The 20,857-nt window shown below is 45.7% G+C and overlaps 1 protein-coding gene and 1 pseudogene across 5 annotated transcripts; both read right to left on the bottom strand.

Moving 5' to 3' along the window:
• Window positions 1-186: 186 nt before the first annotated feature.
• LOC120669056 lies at window positions 187-4,098 on the bottom strand (annotated as a pseudogene).
• Window positions 3,398-19,643, bottom strand: LOC120668495 (atherin-like). 5 transcript variants are annotated; one of them, XM_039948220.1, is made up of 5 exons: window positions 18,656-19,643; window positions 18,338-18,441; window positions 17,708-17,737; window positions 5,280-5,429; window positions 3,398-4,253 (listed from the first exon to the last, which is right to left on the bottom strand). In XM_039948220.1, exons 1-5 carry the CDS (start codon window positions 18,856-18,858, stop codon window positions 4,237-4,239), a joined length of 504 nt encoding a protein of 167 aa, XP_039804154.1. In that variant the 5' UTR covers window positions 18,859-19,643; the 3' UTR covers window positions 3,398-4,236. The 5 variants fall into 5 exon arrangements, 2 of the variants coding, with proteins under 2 accessions (XP_039804154.1, XP_039804156.1); XR_005672453.1 differs by lacking the exons at window positions 3,398-4,253; window positions 5,280-5,429 and adding an exon at window positions 17,044-17,230 and having other exon boundaries at window positions 17,708-17,809; window positions 18,334-18,573; window positions 18,657-19,613; XR_005672451.1 differs by lacking the exon at window positions 3,398-4,253 and having other exon boundaries at window positions 5,412-5,429; window positions 17,708-18,573; window positions 18,657-19,451.
• Window positions 19,644-20,857: the final 1,214 nt, after the last annotated feature.

Below are 20,857 nucleotides of genomic sequence, written 5' to 3'. Positions count from 1 at the left end.
TGCTCAATTTCATTCTGATTCTTCTACATCTTGACTTCAGCTAATGGATGCCATCTTCTATGTCTAAATATGGATAGTTCATGCTGCAATCGGCCAGAGAGTTATGTAAATTAGTCAGGCAAAAGTCAGGTCATGCTGCATAGCAGTAGTCTTAGAGCACTCATGCACCATCACCTGAAACCAATATGAAAGCACAATCTCCTGATACCATATGAACAAAAGAAACATTTGAGTATTTTGTCGAGCAGACAAGAAAATTACATTGAACAATATGAGTAGCTCATGTGTTCCTACCTAATTACAGTGTGCCTAGCTGCTACAACCTAGAAGCCATACACTATATAACCAGGACATTTTTGTAACCTCTGTTAGGTAACTAAAGGTTCTTCGCGGGCTCAGATGTGCACAGCCTCCTTGCACATAGAGCATCAAAAACTTTTAAGTAGTGAGAACTTGTTATGGCCATTGCCTTGTGAATTGTGATCGTCGCCAGCACCACATAGAGAGTCCAGCAGAGTCTAATTCACCAGGCCTTCAATATATAAACAATATTGCCAAGCGAAGACTGAAATGTTATTCTCCTCTTAATGAAAACATGCTCAGACACATTTGTGAAAAAAGACTGCAACGCTGTGGCAACTGGAAGTTCTTAGCACACCTCAACTGTTATATGCATCGTCTCAAGCGTAGTGCTAAAAAAACGAACCATCTGATCCCTGGAAGTTGAAAAAACTTTCCAGAAATTGTGTCACCGATCAATGTCTTAATACTCTGCTTCATTGATTGCTTTCACTTTTAACTGACATAATATATCAGAATATAAAAATTTTCTGAACTTTCTGTTGCCACTGTCATATGATTGTAAGAGAAAACAATTCTAAGCAATCATTACAGGTGTTAACAACCATAGAAAGAATGTTACCAATGGGATTTCCTGTTCTGAGTTCTGAAAGCATCTTTCAATCATCCCATTTTCATGACCTATGGAGCTGCTCCCAGGTAACTTAATTAGTCCTTTTTCCTGCATCCATCTCCGGATAGCTAGAGATTTTTCCCACATCCCATATGAGGTATACAAGTTTGATATCAGCACATATAAATCTGGTCTTTCAGGATGAAGCATCATCATCCTCTTGATAGCTTCTTCTCCATACTGTGACCTTGAATGGAGCCTGCATCCATGGAGAGCTCCCCAAACACTAACGTCTGCTTGCATTGGCATCTTATATATGAACTCCAATGCTTGCTCGAGATTTCCTGCACGGGCTAACACATCGACCATACAAGCATAATGTTTCATGGATGGTGTGATGTTGAAATGCTGTGCCATGCTATCAAAATACTTTTTCCCTGCAGTAACCATCCCAGTATGGCTGCAAGTGGATAGGATGTTTGTGAATACTACATCATTTGGGTGCACACCGTCTTTCAGCATTTCATTGAAAAGATCAATAGAACCAGCAGAATCTCCTTGCATTCCATAACACCCGATCATAGCACACCAAGTCACAGAATTACGGTAATTCATCTCATTGAACACGAGCAGATGGGAGATCAGCACACTTGCTGTACAGATTCAGTAGGGCAGTGTTGACATAAACATTGGAGAGAAATGCATGTTTAACAACATAACTGTGGAATGATTTACCGATAAGTAGGTCACCCAGACAAACAGAAGCTGACAGAGCATTCACCACTGAGGTTGCATCAGGTGAAATGCCCTGCAGCCTCATCTGTTTAAAAAGCATCAGAGCATCATTGCCCATGTTATTCTCAGCATAGCCTGCAACAACAACAACAACAACAACATAGCCTTTTTTCCCAAGCAAGTTGGGGTAGGCTAGAGATGAAACCCGAAAGAAATAAGTTCAAGGTTCAGGCACATTGATAGCTAGTCTCCAAGCGCTCCTATCCAAAGCTATCTCTTTAGAGATGTTCCAATCCTTAAGGTCTCTCTTAACCGACTCATCCCACGTCAGTTTAGGTCTACCTCTACCCCTCTTTACATTATCGACTAGCTCAAGGATCCCATTACGCACCGGCGCCTCAGGAGGCCTTCGTTGGACATGTCCAAACCATCTCAGCCGATGCTGAGTAAGTTTCTCCTCAATTGGTGCCACCCCGACCCTATCCCGAATAACTTCGTTCCGGACTCTATCCCTCCGTGTGTGCCCGCAAAACCACCGCAACATCCATGTGACAACATCCTTGTTCAAAATTCTTCCAAATATGCTGTTGGCATCTGAAACTTCTCGACACTTTGCATACATGTCAACTAAGGCATTCACCACCGCATCATAATCAGCCACACCTAACTTAACAGCTATACCATGAATCGACCTTCCCAGAGACAGGTCACGTAACTGAGCAGAAGCTGAAAGAACAGTTGCCGTGGTAACTGAATTTGGAACAATGCCTGCAAACTTCTTGTCAAGGAACAGCTGTAATGCATCAAGAGGGTTCCCATTCTGTGTGTACCCCACAATCATCGTGGTCCAAAGAACAATGTCACCATAGCTGAGCTCATCAAACACACGCCGAGCATTCTCTACCTCCCCAGACTTAACATACATATCCAGCAAGGATGCACTGATGAAAGAGTTAAAAATTAAGCTATGTTTGATCACTGACCCATGGATCCACCTCCCTTGGTGCAAACTGTCGAGTGCGGAGCAAGCAGCAAGAACGCTAGCCATCGTGTACTCACTTGGCTGCACACTTTCTCGTCTCATCTGGTTGAACAGAAACAGTCCATCTGCAGCAAAACCATTCTGGACGCACCCGCTTAGCATCGAGGTCCAGGACACCACATTCCGGTCGGGAATTCTCTCAAACATGTTGTGGGCGCACTCCAAGTCCCCGGCTTTCACATACATGTCAATCAAGCTGTTCATCACGAAGCCGTCGGCGCTGCCGGCCTTGACAGAGTCGCAGTGCAGCAGTCTACCGTAGCCGCACTCCGCGGACCTGACGCAGGCCTTGAGCGCGAGCGACAGCACGAAGTCGTCCTGCGCCTCCGGGCAGGGGCACCGCCGCCGCATGTCCTGGTGCAGCGCGACGGCGTCCGCGTGGCGCCCCGCATCGACGAGGCACCGCAGCATGACCCCGTAGGAGTACGCGTCCGGGTGGGGGGTCCCGTCGAACACCATCCGCGCGGAGGCGAGGTCGCCCAACGCGGCGTAGCAGCTGAGCAGCTTGGTGCTTGCGCGGAGACTGCCGAGGAGAAGGCCATGGGTGTGGGTGAGGAGGCGCGCGTGGAGAGCGCGCAGGGAGAGGAGGGTGCCGCATGATGGGAGGAGACGGAGGAGGTCGCCGGGGGACAGCGCGCGCGGCGCCAGCTTTTCGACGAAGTGCGCGCGCGCCGGCGGGTGGGAGAGGCGGCGGGGACGAAACGGTGTGCGTGGGTTGGGTTGGGTTGCATTTCTGTGTTTTGGCCCATCTGTTTGTTTACCAGATCGCCGTGCGTTCTCTCAGGCCCAACGCCCACATAAACAAATAATTATTGCAAATTTGCAATACTAGTGGAAGTGGCACGTATTTAATGTCAAATTGTTTAATTGCATCGAATTACTACTATAAAATTCTCATTTATTATGTAATGAAATAACCAACTATATTTTCTATCTAAAAGTCTAAAACGAAAGCAATATTTAGTATCTATATAAGACAACTCTTGATTAAATATGAAAACATCTTATTTTCACATGATATTTATGAAATTAGTTAGTCAACAAATTGGCGAAGGAACCTATAACCTGATTTTTTACCAATTAGAGTTTACATGAGATTTGGAGCTAATCAGATCCATGCATGTAGGCAATATTTGATTCCATAAACACAAAGGAGGGATAGAAATTAAATATTTAATTCCATAAACACAAAGGAAGTAAGGAAATAAATCAAATAGAGAGTAATCGTACAGATTGAAGGCTGTGGATTTGGAAAACATCATACTCTGATTGTCCCTGTCATTATGAAAACATCTTATTTTCACATGATATTTATGAAATTAGTTAGTCAACAAATTGGCGAATGAACATATAACCTGATTTCTTACCAATTAGAGTTTACATGAGTTTTGGAGCTAATCAGATCCATGCATGTAGGCAATATTTGATTCCATAAACACAAAGGAGGGATAGAAATTAAATATTTAATTCCATAAACACATAGGAAGTAAGGAAATAAATCAAATAGAGAGTAATCGTACAGATTGAAGGCTGGATTTGGAAAACATCATACTCTGATTGTCCCTGTCATTTTTCGTGTGCTCCAATTAACACTCGTATAACCAAGGACTAGAGAAGATGTACGTGCCACAGGCACATATTTAATTTTTCTTCCATCAAGCAATGATATTATTTATTTTCTTTTCAAAAATAATACATATCTTTCTTTTCCTTACATAAAATAATGATGTCAATTAATATCCTTCCAAAATCATCAAGCAACAATGTTATTTATTTTTCTTCTAAAAATAATACACGTCTTTTTTTCCTTTCATAAATAATGATGTCAATTATTATCCTTCGAAAAGAAAAAGTGATGTGAATTATCGGTTAACGTATGTGTAAAGAAAAGTATGTGTATACTAAAGGAAAGTAATATGTTAATATACGTCTTTCTTTTTCTTCCATAAAGAATGATGTCAATTTTTATCCTTCCAAAAGAAAAAATGACGTGAATTATCGGTTAAAGTATGTGCAAAGAAAAGTTTTTGTATACTAAAGGAAAGTAATACATTAATACACGTCTTTCTTTTCCTTTCATAAATAATTATGTCAATTTTTATCCTTCCAAAAGAAAAAAATGGCGTAAATTATGGGTCAATGTATGTGCAAATGAAAATATGAGTATGCTAAAGAAAAGTAATATGTGGGTACAGGAGGTGGGTATAGGAAATTGCTGGTGTAAAAAATAATAAGATTTTGGTGGAAAACGTTGACGAAACCAACCTCCCCCTCCCTTTCGTCAAGTCTTTTGGCCTGACAAGTGGGGCCTCCAAGAGGGGTACGGTGGACCTAATCTTGGTGAGAAATATTTTCAATTATTTCAACTTTTATAGTATAAATATAGTATAGATATATATTAAGGAGAATCCAAATTGCTGGGTAAAATAATTAAATGAATATTTGTAAAAACTAGTGGATATGTACGTGCCTGTTTAAAGTCAAATGGTTTAAAAGTAATTGGATTGCATCGAAATACTGCTAAAAAATATCATTTATTACGTGATGGAATAACACAACAAAGAGAAACAGAGGAGTTTTATGACTTACAGCTTACCAAAGACCCATCAACCTCCTCCATCTTCTCTTTGCCATATAGACGCTCCACCAAAGCGAGAGCAAACTCAATTGCTATTTCTGGACCCTGGCTGGTCAAGGCATTCCGATTCACCACCACCCTCAATTTTATAGGCATCACATCTGCAGTGAACTTCTCCATGAATGATGGATAACAGCTTGGGCACATATAATTACACATCTAATTTCACCAAAAAAATTATACCCTGGGGATTGGTGCTAAAAAACTTGCTGATATGTGCTCTAAGAATTCATCACCTGACTCATGCAAGCAAATTAAAAAACAAACATTGTTAAATAAAGTCCCTAGACGATCGATGTTGCTTGATGTCCTACGCCATGGAGAAAATAAATACATTGATACAACATGCAACTTGGGGGTCAGGATCTGATAGGAAACACAGGTGGATCCTGACAGTGTCCTGATTTAATGAAAGTGTCTTGATTTAATGAAACAAAGAAAAAAGATGGAGGTCAGCGATCTTGACGGCAGTTAGCAAAACAAAAAACAAACATCGCTAGACAAATCCCTGGACGCCATGGAGAAAACATGCACCATGGCCAAGGTGCAATGGGGGGAGGGGGTGGCATCCTCACCGCTGATTTAATGAATCCAAGATCAAAGATAAAGGTCGGCACTTGCCTGGGGCAGTCGGCCATCACGACGACAACATGTTGCAGTGGACGGTCGCGAAGGCGGCCTGGCGATAGTGTGATGGCTGCCCGCGAGCCAATCTCGGTCGAGCGTGGGAGCGGCGCACCTGACGGAGCACCAAAGCCCTTGATCAACCAGCACACAACACAAATGGAAGGTTTGTCACTCAATCAACCAGCGCACAACACAAAAGGAAGATAAACAAAAGGGGGTTAATCAGCTCACAACAATAAGGAAATAAAAGGAGAGATTTTAGGATGTCTTACCAAAAATTATGGTTACCTCATCTCTATACAATGGAAAGTAACAAGTGGGTACAAAGGTGGGTAGGTAAAAGTGTTTGGTGTAAAAAGTATTAGAGTTTTGGTGGAAACATTTCCTTCTATCAATTTTGTGGGTCTACACCCTCTTTCGTCAAACCTTTGGGCTGACAAGTGGGACCACCATGAGGGGTATGGTGGGCCTAATCTTGGTGAGAAAGGGTTTCAATTGTTTCAACTTTTATAGTATAGATATTGTGTATATACCAGCAATCCCGATCAAGACAACATGCTCATGCTAGGATTAGTATAGGTGACTGCTGCTGACCTCTAGGATAATGGGCGTTAGTACTGACGACCACGCGATGTGCGATATTAGGAGGAGCATATAGAACGAGGGAACGCCAGGAGCGACGACCGGGAAAACACGGACGATGTGAGATTTCGGTGACCTAAAACATGATTTCAACACCCTTATGAACATCACCTTCTTCCTAACTAACAGAATAAAACTGCTACACAAAAACATTCAAACATGGGCACCAGACCTTGATGTTGGATGCGACGTCCTATTGCTTTTGTGGAATCAGATGCTTGCCGTAGTTTTAGCCCCCTTCCGATCAGCGGAGAGGTCCTATCTTGGAAAAAGAAATTAGATGGTAGCAGCAGCTTCTTGAAGCGACAGCGGCAACAATGAAGTGAATGATTAACCCTAGTAGTGTATGGCTTTACAGATGCAGTGAACGGAAGGCAAGAAGACATCATGCTTTTAGAAAGGTTTTCCGGCAATCAGGGCACCTCCAATTAGATCCGTGATTGATTGATAGGATATCTTGATTATTTAGTATGGAAAGAATTTATACTACTTAATTTAATTTATGCACCTCTATTTATATTACTCCATTTTCTATTTGTGCATAAAGAAAGAAATATATGGGGATCAATTTTCTTCCTTAATTGCGCATGTGAGTGTGCTCCATGCGGTGGGTACACCGAATGGGTATGTAGAAGGTTTTGGTGAAAAAGTTTTAGCTTTTGGGTGGAAATATTTTCCTTCTATCGAAAAATGGGACTCTACCCTCTTTCGTCAAACATTTAGATCTGGCAAATGAGGTTTCGTGATGAGTATGCTAGGTCTAATTTTGGTAAGAAAAGATCTCAGTTCTTTCAACTTTTATAGTATAGATGTAGTATAGATAGGTATTTGTCTCTTGCTAGCATTCGATGATAAATAGATATCGGACATCTGAGCCGTAGTATTATCGTATTTACTTTCGGTGCAACTATGTTTATTTTGCGCATTTTGTGCCAATCCTCATCACCTTTCGGCTGTGGCTTGTGGGGGCTTCAGACCATGATTTTCTAGGACATGAAGCTATCTGATATTGAAAACTCCATCAAATCGGGGATAGAATAAGATTGTCTGAATGCACGTACGCAGCGCTGTGGCCAAGCATGCCAACGGAGCACTTGCTTGTTATAAATGTTCAATTCGTTCGATGGTTCTAGTCTTCTAGAAAAAAAAATGGTTCAGCATCATCTTTGGGTTTTTTTTTAATGAAACAGACATGGATGACCACAGTTGAGCTAGATCATGCTTTGCTTCGCTGCATTGCTTTTGTATTCTTTGATTACTACCTCCCTAATTCCATTGGAATCCGAGTATCAGGAGACACATCATGCACGGGCAGCGTGGAAAGTGTGAGGGCCAAGGTCGTACAGCGGGCACCATGCCGAGCAGCGAAGCTGGTCGTCGGTCTGGGGTGTGTGATCGTACTGCCATGGAAAAAAGTCCAATTTACTCTTTTCAAGTATAGCTAAAGTCTAGACGATCTCCTAAACTATAACTTGGTTCAATTTACTCTCTAAACTATGCAATTTAGTCCATTTTACCCTTATACATAATTTATCTTTTTTTCTCCATACAAAAGTTGAATTTTAATATCAAATTTTGCAGAGTAATAATAGACATCACAATGCACATTAAAAAATTTTGTTATATTTTTTTCATCGTTATTTTTTATATAATTTTGTACTTCAATGATTAATTTATTATTAAATATCATAACTTATCAAAATAATAAAAAACTATGATGTATTTTTCTAAGATGTTTTATGATGTGTACTATCATCTTGTAAAATTTTAACTTAAAACTCCACCTATACATGGAGAAATGAAAAAGACAAATTGTATTAGGGGGCAATTTGAACCAAAGGGTATAGTTTGGGGTGTAAAATAAACCAAACAATAGTTTATGGGGTTATCTAAACTTTGGCTATAGTTCAAGAGAGTAATTTAGACTTTTTTTTTTCTACTGCCATCGTCAACTTTCTCCGGCGGCCGGTACCACGACAGCCACGCTGCCACGCTGTCAGCTCCACCGTCCAGTGGCAAAAACTTTGTAGCTCATGACTTCATCATGAGCTCGTGCAAGTTCTTATCGTGGCTATAGAACAGAGTGTCATTCCTTGATTAGTTTCCTAATCCTTATAAAAGCATCTAGATTGTGTTTGGATTTGTATCCAGTAGGTTCTAGATTGTGTTTGCTCTGGTGTGCACGAGCTAGAGGTAGAAAAAAAATAGAGGGCCAAGGCCGTGCGCGCAGAGCTCGATCAAGTGGCATTGTTTAGTTAGAATTCCACGAGAGACCAGAGCACTAGGCGGCCCAAAGCTTCCAGTTCCCAGGGCCATTCGCATTTCTTTGTCAGACAAGTACCCTCCTCACCAACCCCTGCATCTGCACCTTCTAAAAAAAATGCAGAGATCGGGTTCCTTTCCACCCTTGAATCTTTCTTCTATTCATCATCTCGAATAAAAGCACATCCCTTCCTTGTGGCGCCGATCATTGCAGGCTTTAGAGTTTCTGTCCCTGCATTTGAGAAGGAATGTGAGCAGCTGAGACTTGAATACTGCCGGTAGCTCAGTGAAGCCGAAGTTTTGTCCCTGCTTTCTGACTGCAAATTCCGGCGGCTTTAGGCGTCGGTCTCATGGTCAGTGGGCACGTAAGGGGGCAGTCAAAAGGTGGACCCGAGCAGATTAGCAACTCCACCAAACGATCGTTTGGGCATGCAAGTTCCTGGTTTCCTTGCGTTTTCTAGGGCACTGTCGTCTGAGCAACCACGCATCATCTGAATGTGCACAGTAGTTCAGGGCAGATTTGATCAGCAAACTATGGCCCCGTTTGGTTACGCGGTGTAAAATTTTTGAAAAAACATCTTTTTATATTTGAAGTACTAAACATAAACTAATCACAAAAATAATTACAGAACTCATCTGTAAATCGCGAGACAAATCTAACGAGCATAATTAATCCATCATTATAGGTTGTTACTGTAGCATCACTGTAGCAATTTAGCGTCTGATTACAGCCTAATTAGGTTCATTAGATTCGTCTCGCCATTTACAGACAGCAGTCGCAATGCGTTTTTTATTTCGTCTAGATTTAAGTCTCCATGCGGGTGCCGGAAATTTTTTTTGGAATTTTGGTTTTTGGAACTGAACACGGGCTATAAGAACAAATAAGCGAGAGGGACGTGTTTGGACGCAGGAATTCTACGAAAACTTAATTGTTACGCGAAGAATTTTCGCTTTTTCGAGAGTGAGCTTGGTACTTTTGTGTTTTATGAAAAAGTATATTTGTGTCATGCAACAGCTGGAAATTAAAGGAGTCATAACACTCCATCAGTATCATAAGTAGTCATGAGTGTTCATGTATACTAGTACTAAGTATAATCATCCAGCACACAATTCCTCTCCTACCAAACACAAGACATTATTGGGTCACGCTCATCTACGCAAGAAAGCTGCATGCATGCGAGTATGTGCTGCTTTTTTTCGACCGGAACCTGTGTTAGAAACTATATGGAGGCCCAGACATAACGGAGCACAACAGATTAAGATAATGTGTCTAACTCAACCCAAAAACTAGCCTGATAGGTGAGGATTGCTTGGTCTTATATATTGTACTCCCCTACATTAATTTTCAATGTGGGACTAAACCCAACAATCTCCCCCGATCACACATTGGGCCCAAATCTTCTATTAGAAGGCATCATCACGGGCCTTAAGTTTTTTTAGATCTGAACGGAGATGCCAATTTTTTTTAAACTCTCCAAATGTTGATCCGAATGAGCTCCCCCGTCACAAGAGTAATTTCATCTCCAATGTCACAAAGACGTGGCTATTGAACGGAGATAACGGGCTCCCCCGTCAACATGTGAAAGAGATTGTTGACCCATGGGCTCTGATACCACTTTTTAGAAATTATATGCAGGCCCAGACATAACGAAGCACAATGGATTAAGATAATGTGTCTAACTCAACCCAAAAAACTAGCCTGATAAGTGAGGATTGCTTGGTCTTATATGTTGTACCCCCTACATTAATTTCCAATGTGGGACTAAACCCAACAATCTCCCCCGGTCACACATTGGGCCCAAATCTTCTATTAGAAAACATCATCACGAGCCTTAAGTTTTTTTAGATCCGAACGGAGATGCCAAATTTTTTTAAACTCTCCAAATGTGGATCCGAACGAGCTCTCCCGTCACAAGAGTAATTTCATCTCCAATGTCACAAAGACGTGACTATTGAATGGAGATAACGGGCTCCCCCGTCAATATGTGAAAGAGATTGTTGCCCCATGAGCTCTGATACCACTTGTTAGAAGTTATATGGAGACCCAGACATAACAGAGCACAATGGATTAAGATAATGGACCTAACACAACCTAAAAGACTAGCCTGATAGGTAAGAATTGCTTGGTCTTATATGTTGTACTTCCCCTACATTAATTTCCAATGTGGGACTAAACCCAACAATCTCCCCCGGTCACACATTGGGCCCAAATCTTGTATTACAAGGCATCATCACGGGCCTTAAGTTTTTTTTTATCCGAACGGAGATGCCAATTTTTTTTAACTCTCCAAATGTGGATCCGAACGAGCTCTCCCGTCACAAGAGTAATTTCATCTCCAATGTCACAAAGACATGACTATTGAACGGAGATAACGAGCTCCACCGTCAACATGTGAAAGAGATTGTTGACCCATGGGCTCTGATACCACTTTTTAGGAACTATATGGAGGCCCAAACATAACGGGACACAATAGATTAAAATAATGGACCTAACTCAACCTAAAAGACTAACCTGATAGGTGAGGATTGCGACTAAACCCAACAACCTGGTGCGATGTCCTTGCCACGAACCAATCCGTTACTTTTTTAAAAAACAAAAATAGTGGATTCCCCGGTGAATCTATGATACAATCTGATCGTAAGATGTGACATCCTACCATGAAAGAGGGCTACGTGTTTACTGGAAAATAGGAGCTTACACACTTAGCTCGTAGGTGTAGCCATAGGCGTAGCAGCAATGGTCAGATCATGGGCACTAGTGGATTGCGCGGCGTTGCGCGCGCATAAATTTCTTTGTAATCTTACTGGTAATTATTATGGTAGTAGTAGATGTTTTGAAGTGCAGAGAAATTAAAAATAATATGTAAATTTTATAAGATCTGATAGGAAAATGGATAAAGGAAGGTCAGAGTTAAAGTTTTATAAATTTCTATTTTTTTCAGGTGTAACCTAATAAGATCGTAACGGGTCAGTTCGTGCAAAACGGCCCAGATAGCATATGTAACCTAAGTATTAAAGAGGACTCACACTCAAGTAGAAAATGTAACCCAAATGTTAAGGAGTACAGAGATATAACACTGTAAACAGTTTGGGGAGCGTATGAAGTATTTGAAATCGTCAAAGAGTTAAATTATTGCCATCATTTTTGTCGGACCCGGGGCATTCCCAAGCCAAATATGACCTCTGTTTTTGTTTTAGAAACCATAGTAATTGTATGAATAAATTTGTAGTAGAGCTATAATTGTCAAAAGATAGGCAAAACAACTAAATGGTCCATACAGAGAGGATTACAATAGTTCGATGATACTTTATCTTAAACGGCCAGTTCAGTCATTTTGTTAAGCTAGCAAAATGCTAAACATTTACAAAGGATACTAAGGCAGATCTACATGCAGCTCAGGTGTAAAGGTTGTTGTCTGCATGGAATTTTAATTCAACACAAACCTACTGAATTATCACATGGAGAAGGTGCAAACACACTCAACAAAATTTGGTGGACAAATTCCAGATCCCAATTAACAATACTAACTAAAATTACTCACATTCATTAAATAAAAGAGGAATAATGTCAAGGTATTATAGGGACAATAAAGGAACTGAATTGCTTGCTCCTGTTGTTCACAATCAACTTCATGTGTAAGGACATACAATGTTGCATGTTCCAAATTTGAGAAGAAAAACAACCCAAAAAGAATAACAGCAGGTTCTCATTAAGCTTAACACCGCAATGAGGGCATCAGAAGGCAGCAATTGTAACATAAAAAAAATAGGGGGCTCAAAACACCAAGGCGATTAAGGGCTGAAAAGCGAAACCTAATGTGGTGTGCGCATTTCAGGTAGGATTTGTTTCCCCTACTGCTACAGCTTAAAATTGCATGTCCATGGAGATAGCTCATATGGTTTAGGGACACATGTCGCCGTAACAGTAAGAACCAAAAAGCAACAATGAGCTTAATTCATATTATTACTGTTGCGGAAAGCAACTGAACTTGGCCATCCAAATGTGTCTGGGTACATGAATTTTTAGTCAGTATAAGTAAACGGGAAGAGGAGCTAACCAGACTTATAGTAGCTAATAAGAGACAGCCAACGCCAAAGATTGCTAGTTAGGCTTATGAATTAGCCACCTATAAAGATAAGAAAACTAATCTGCCACATTATCTGAGCAATTCTTGGCAGACTATGAGGTTATTTCAATCCTAAATAAATAGCTATCCCATTATAGTACAACTAGCTCTCAAAAGAAATGGAATTATTCTGTCAACTTAATGTTTTGTGGTCTTGTTGAGCCAGGCATGCAACATTTGTATTTTTGGATGTGGTCCTAGTTTCAGTAGAATGCAAACAATATAATCTGAGGAATATGAAATTTGGAAGAAGCTTATTTTTTGACATTTAGATAATCAAAATCCTCTCTATTTCACTGAATGGGATCATGACTAAGGCTAATTGCTGTAACAGAAGCAATCATGCAAAAGCGATGAGGAAATAAAAATAAGCAGGGTCAAAATAGCGTCATCATTATGCAGGCCGGGGTTGAATACATTACACCAAACTGCAGGAAACTAAGCTTTGGAGAGGGTCATCTGCAGATATGCTAAGACACAAGAAATAGGAATATAATTACCTCCTTTTCCTGGGGCCTAACCGCAAGAACTTCGAGATCTCAGCCATGGCCGACGGTGGTACTGGCTGCTCAAATTTCCATCAATTTTGGCCAAGGGAGGGGGGGAGTGGGGAAAACCAAAGAGGAGAGGGAGGGGGTTCCGTTTCTTGGCTTACCAGCAGCAGGGACTCACCGTGGTGGCCGGATTTGGCCAGAGAAGGGGGCGGCAGAGATTGTTCTTCAGCGCCGTCGAGAGGCGGTTGTAACATCCCGAAAATTACCTAAAATAAATCGTGCGCTAAAACTTTGCTTCGTCGTTGAGCTCGAGGTCCCTCCTTGAAACCCTAACCCCAGTTGTCCGGAATCCTCCCTGTTCCGCCGGATCTCCCGATTCCCCAAAGACCCGACACCCGTATCCAGCACCCTGTTTCCCCTCGACCTGCGCGTCGCGCTCTCGCACGCCCGGACGCCGAGCGTGGCCGACCGGCTCCGCGATCAGCGCCGTGATCCCGGCGCGGATCCCTCCCTCCCTCTTCCCTTTTTCCCTTCTCTCTCCCCTTCTTTTCTTTTTCTTTTTCTTTTTCCCATTTTCTTCTCTTTTTCTTTTCTCTCTCTCTCCTCCCTCTCCTCCCTCCTTCCTGCGCGCTGCAGGACACCAGCCCGGCCCCCCCTGCTCCGCACGGCTCGGCCGTGCCGCCCCTCGCCCCTGCTCCCTCCCCGGGCCGCTCCCCGCTCTCGGCACCACCCCTGCCGTGCGCGCCCACGCTGCAGGGCAGCCCCGCGCCCGGCCACCCGCCGCCCGCCGCGCGCTCGCCACCCCCCGGGCCGTGCCCACGCGTACGCACGCGCGCGCGCAGGCACAGGCTCGCCACGGCGCCGACCGCACCACGCCACCACTCCCCGCTCGGCCTGCTCGCGCGCCGCTCGGCCCGGCACCCTGAGCACATGCTCCCCCACGCGTACGCGCGCGCGCGCAAGCACGCGCCGCGCCGCGGCCGCCCGCGTGCGTGCGGCCAAGCCACGCCCCCCCCCCCGCGCGCGCCGCAGAGCAGCACCGCCACCGCTCGGGCGCGCGCGACACGCGCCGCGGTCGCCTCCTGCCCCGTGCACGCACACACCGCCACGCCCGAGCCGCTCCAGCGCCGCCGCGACGTCGTGCGCGCACACGCACACGCACGCGGACTCGCCACCGCACCGTGCTTCACCCCGGCCCGCGCGCGTCACGCCACGGCCGACCGCCGTTGACGCTGCACAGCGGCGTCGACCGTGGCACAGCGCCGCCTGCGGCGGTCGCCGCCTGCCTGAGGCGTCACGTCGCCTCGCCGAGCCCCGACCGCCGTTAACGCCGGCCCCCACCGCCATTAATTCGGCCGCCGGCCTCCGCCGCATCCCGCCAAGCCGCCACCGCCTCTCCACGGCTATAAAAGCCTCCCCACCGGCGCCGCACCCTCACACTCAAACCTCCCTGGCCGCCACCGCCTCCCCTCCCCAGCGCTAGCGCCACCGCCCCGCTTCAGCAGCGCCGCCGCCACCGGCCCGCGTCGCCCCGCCTCTGAGCGCCGCCCCGGCACAAGGTGAGGCCGGGAATCAACCCCGTCGGGCCCCCACCTCCTTTCCCCTCTACCCCGGGCCGCCGTCAAGGCCCAGGGCGGCCGAATCGGCCGCCGCCGGCGCGCCCCTACCCCTCCCCTGTTCTGTGTCGGGGGGAGGAGGAAGAAAGGGCGTTTTTGCCCATAACCCCCTCCACTTTCCTTTAATCAGTAAAGAGACCCCGCCCTTTTAAGCCCTTTTTCAATTAAACCCTTACCCTTTGTTATATTTCCAAAACAAACCCCCCACCTTATAAACTTAATTACAAATAAAACCCTGACCCTTTTTAATTAACCCAAGAAACTTCTAAAATATAAACCAAGCCCCTGCCTACTTAATCTTAATTACAATTAGGTCCCTGAACCCCTGTTTAGGCCTTAAACCCTCCTTTGACCTATCATTTCATGCGCCAAATGACCCCGGATTAACCTAAAACTTTACCACGCCTCTCTTAACTCAGTTTTGGCCATACCATTCAGAAACCATCCAAAAATAATACTCTATGCTCTATATTTCATGTGTTTCCGTTTCGAGCTCGACGACAAATCTTTATTTTCTGTGTTTTGATTATGTGTTTGTTTGTGTGCATCGTAGACCACGGAGTGACCGAAGGGGAGCCCGTCAATGAGCCATACTGTGAGCAGGAGAACGAAGACCCGTTCCGCGACCCCGAGCCCGAAGGACAGGACCTCCCCGAAGGCTACGAAGACGGCAAGTTCAATCCCATCCTTTGATGCATGTTTCAGTCCTAGTTTTTATAAACACAACCCAATGGCCTGTTTTATAAAATTGCATATGTTTTGCTTGCATGAAAACACGGTTGGATAGCCACCCCTTGATTTGTGATGACTATTCCTTGACCACCTAGATTAATGTCTGATTTTGCTTGGACGTTAATCGATATTAGAACGCTTAGGACTCTACTCATAATAAAATTTATTTGATAAAGAAAATGTGTGTGCGTGTGGGAAGGGAATAAAATGTGGATTTTCGAAAGATGAGTATGGACGGGATGGACGGCATTTCTGTGTGAATTGCCGATTGGTGTGCTTATGCCTGTGTGGCAGGGCAAAGAAGGGAGATATCCATCTTGTCGTGTCTAAGGACCGAGTTGGTGTGTCATCTCACCTAACTCCACTATCGTGCAAACCACTCGACCGTTGAATGGGCAACGGCGTAGCATAAATCCCACTAGTTGGTGTGGTAGCCATCAGGAGAGCTGAGAGCAACGGGTAACTAAGGAAAAGGGATAAGCCCCGAGTGACTTATGCCCGGTTATACCTAAGTGAACGGTCAATGACCCCTTGGTGCATCCCGTGATGGCTAGTCAGGCTTAGCTATGGTGGGTAATGGCTATGTTGGGATCTACACCGACACGACGGTGTTCGAGTTGTGGTATCCTACTTGTGGGTAAAGTTGCACACCTCTGCAGAGTTAAGAATCTATTCGAATAGTCCGTGCCCACGGTATTGGGCGAGTTATGGTGTGGTCACATAACTAGTGTTTCTTTGGGATGGGCTGGTATGAGTTGTTTTGGAATCGGTTCCGGCAGTTGTGCCGTGTGCTACGACGGACGGGGAGTCCGGTAGCAGTTTTAAAACCTGAACTCTGTGTTACTACAAAAACTGATTTATAAAAGGTTTTTCGTAAAATAAACCCCTGCATAAAATGTCGTTTTTCTGCAAATTAAACAGTAACCTTATCCTTGATTTACCTATGCATATTATTCTGTTATAACCCCCTCCGTGGGTGTGGTTGGACTTGCTGAGTACGTTTGTACTCACCCCACTCTTACTTTTTACAGAAGAAGACCCGGACTTCGTACCAGACGACGCCGAGTAGGGTTATCGTTCTACACCCAACCTTGCCTGTGGAACCGGCCCTGTTGAGATGGCTCCGCTGTCGCAGTACTCTGAGCCCGTAGTAGACCCTATGTGGTTCGCGGTCTGGTGTTATGTCGTAGCCTGGTTGATTATTATTATCATCTGTATCGAGTGTCCGCCAAGGTTTGTAAGGTTTTGAACCATCTGATGTAATAAACGTGGCATCAGCCTCCTGGGACTGATGTTTTGTATCACATTTAAGTCTTCTCTTATGAGGGGACGCTTCAGCGGTGGTCCAGCGACGGGAAGGCAGTGAGGAGGGGCCAGGCAGATGCAACTCGGCGAGGGGAGACTGCTTGTAACACAAATCGTATCAAATTTCGAATCATCGTATAGATGACATTATATGAGAAAGCGACATCATAAGTATGGAATTCAATTGCAAAGAGGACTGCCATAGTTAAGCGGTAGGCTCTAGCATAGTTAACAGCATATTGGAAATAGGATGTCTTTATGCTGAAACAGGTCTGAAATCCTAAGAACATTAAGATTTCAAATTAAACGCATGCTCAGCAGTGAGGTCGTAAAATTAATTTAACAAAATATGCTGGTGAAGGAGACAACATATGTATAGCAAACATGTACTACTTGATAAAGTAGTCGGACACAGAATTAGGAAAACTTCATCATGCCTTAGTGGTGAAGGAGGAAAGGAAAAGGAAAGGAAATTCTATATGCTTTTATTAAAACTTGGGAAGTAAGAAGGAAATATTAATTACATGCCACAAAAAATTATTATCCTAGTTATGGAATAGTAGTAGTTCCTTACTTAGGAGCATGATTGATTGGCGTCCCTTGTGTGCATTAAACGATAGAAGCATGATGAGAAGGTGACAAGGTTAGTCTTTCACTGGCAAACCGGCAAAGAAGCCTACAATATATGCATAGAGACAATACTCAAGATGTTTCTAATTTTCTTATACCATGCTCAAGGAATTATTCCTCTGAAAGAGTCAACACCAAGTAAATGGGCACTTTCAAACACAGGAAATTAATATAAAAGGGGTGCAGCGAGCAAGGAATCGCAAAGTGATATATAAACACTCTTAGCGTAAGAAAACCAGAGTTCAGAGGAGTTAATTGTTAAGATATGAACTCTTATGTAGATACCAACATTATCACCTTACACATAATGGCGGAAGGAGAAGGACAGGGCAAACCGGTCAGTAAACAGATGCAACCAGTGATTCTTTATCCTTGGGTCTTTACTAACCGTGGCCTGGTTTTGCACGAATAAGAAGAAAAAATGAACGGATCTTTTTCCTGGGGCCCTAAACAGAGGAGCTCGAAGAGCTCCTGGCCATGGCTGCCTGCGGAACTGGCCTGCCGGCCGCCCGGCGTTCTGGGGCGCGGGAGACAGTGGGTAGGGAGGAAAAGAGAGGAGCGAAGGGGAACTCATCTGGGGGATCCCCGGCGGCGAAGGACCACGGGGTCGGGCGGAATCGGAGCCGGCGGCAGCGGCGGCGTTCTGTTCCGTGGCGGGGGCGCTTCGGCGACCGATTAGCGATGAGGTGGGGCGGGGAAGGTGCGGCTTGGTGAGGGGAAGCTCATGAGGGTTGCGCCACACCGGAGCCGAGCAGGTAGGCGTGCTCCTTGGCGAGGCCGTAGGGGCCCGCAAGGCAAATCCCAAATTTCCTACACATGATGCATAATGTTCATTGAAGAAACAGTAGCAGAAAAACAGAATGAAATGCGAAGCACATGTTGCACAAGCAAACCATGAAAACATTGTCTAGATCCAACAACCGCAGCAAGGAGGATGAAACGAAGCAAGGAGGAGGAGGACCTCTGCTGCTCCGTCGAGGACGACGACGACCACGTCTTCGACGCGTCGGGCCGGCGGCGGCGGCGGTCTGCTCCGTGGCCGGGGCGCACCGGCAGCCGTTTGGGCCGTCTCGCCGCGCGGCGGCCTCGCGGCATCCCGCTGTGGCCGTCCTCGCGTGCGCGCCGTCCCGTCGCGGAGGTGGGCGAGGACGTGCGGCCGGGGCGCGTCAGGGAGGCGCGGCAGGGAGGCACGCCCCCTGGGAGCAGGGAGCAGGGAGGCCGGCGGAGCTCGAGGCCGGCCGAGCTTTAGCGCCGACGAGGGAGGCCGCGGAGCCCGAGCTTGGGATCCGCCGCCGAAGAGGGCCGGTCGAAGCAGGAGCCACGGCCGGAGGAGCACAGCGCGGGCGGAAGGAGAAGGGCCGCGGATCCGGCCGCCGCCGCCGGACTCTTCCTCCTGCCGTGCCGCCAGGAGCAAGGGCCGGGGAGAAACCGGTCGGGGCCAAGATCCGGCCGGCGCGGCCGGTGGAGACCGGCCTCCGCCCGCCGCGCCGCCAGGAGCCGTGGCCGAGCTCCGTCTCGCCGCACGGAGGGCAGCGGCAGCGCGGGACTGAAGGACGGCGTTGGCGGCGCGGGGTGTAGGGGGCGGGCGGCAGCAGTGCGGGGGGCGGGGCAGTGGCGACGTGGTGGGGATTTTTTTCCCCACGATGGTCGGCACTGGTTGGGACGGGAGTCAGTGTGAAAGCAGGAAGAGAGGGAGAAAAACGGGCTCGGTGCAGCAGTGGAACTGGAAAGCTCTGATAAAAGCTGGAAAGGCAGTGTGAAAGGAAGACCACGGAGACCGACGCAACGCCGGAGCGGGCAAGGTCGTGAACACCGTAGATAGCAAATCGAACGGCCAAGTCAATTCGGGCCGACGTGGATGCCCCAAGAGCTCACGGAGCGGGGGGGGGATGATACATAGAAATGACTTCAGGGGTGACTGTATCATGCAAAGTCGTTCATGGTTACTTTGCTACCCATTTTTCACCTTTCAAAAATAGACAGTTTGGTAGTGACTTTGACTGCTCTGATTTTCAGAATTGGGCAATTGGCAGCATCGTTTTTTCGGTGTTCTAGCATCCAGCAGAGTCTAAACTTTACACAGGTGCATGGCGGTTTTCCTACCTTCCAGGGAAAATTGGTATCCTGGTGATTTCTACATTGCAGAAACGAACGTAGGTGCTAATAACTTTGCTTGACGAGGATGTAAATTTTCAAGATAGAAAGACTTCACCGAAAGCTGCATATTTCAGCACAAAATGTAAAAAAAAAACTGATAAGGGTCACCAGTTGAACTGAAACGTTGTGGTTTGTGTCATTGTTCTTCTCTGTCGAAGACGTGTATAACATGCTAGGAAGTTTTACCGATATAATATTTGCTTCTTATGCGCGAGAGAACCAAACCACACCATGAATCGAACTACAGGTTTAACGTCCTTTTTGTCTTATTAATATGTTGTTTTTCAGTGGTAAACAATAATGTTTCTTTTAACAGTGATATGCTTTATATTTGTCAATCTTAATATCTATTGATGCAGGAGCGTGATAACTGTATGATGCGTCTGTAGTGTCGTAAAAAAAACTCTCTTCGTGAACTCGCAAAAAAAAAGCAAATTCTTTCCCTGGACAGACATATAATATTATGCAAGAGCCCTTACGAAGCCTAGATGTAGTGTTGATTTGGTAGAACTAGGACAATACACGTGCTCCGCTGCGTGAGCTCCCCCGAATTGAAAGAAAGATAGCACAAAAAAATGAAAAGAAAAAAAAAACTGACCAGCTCAATCCCTATTGGAATCATCTCCTTCTCCACCGCACAGCTCGGCCCCCATGGTGCTGCTCCCATCGAGTGCGGAGTCGTCCGCCGCCCAAACCCACCACCCAGCACCTCCGCCACCAGGCCACTGCCCTCGTGGCTCCGGCTCGCCGCCGCCGCAAGAACCACTGCCTCCGGGGACCAAAAAAAGGTGAAGAAAAAAAAATCCAGCACAGGTCCACCGGACGTCGCCAATGACAGCCAGATTCGTCGGCCGCGCTCCTCCTCCTCAACTTCGCCGACAGATCCACCACCGGTCGGATCCCTCGCGCCTGTACACCGAGATCCGCCAGGGTGGAG

The sequence above is a fragment of the Panicum virgatum genome, chromosome 4N (assembly GCF_016808335.1).
Source record: "Panicum virgatum strain AP13 chromosome 4N, P.virgatum_v5, whole genome shotgun sequence".
NCBI lineage: Eukaryota > Viridiplantae > Streptophyta > Magnoliopsida > Poales > Poaceae > Panicum > Panicum virgatum.
Note: the sequence above shows the minus strand (reverse complement) of the source record. Positions and strands in the feature narration are given on the sequence as shown.

Coding starts and splice junctions, on each gene's coding strand:
- LOC120668495 (XM_039948222.1), bottom strand. CDS start 18,858: ATGCCGCGAGGCCGCCGCGCGGCGAGACGGCCCAAACGGCTGCCGGTG. Junction 18,574..18,656: donor ATCTAGACAATGTTTTCATG/GTTTGCTTGTGC, acceptor CATCATGTGTAG/GAAATTTGGGATTTGCCTTG.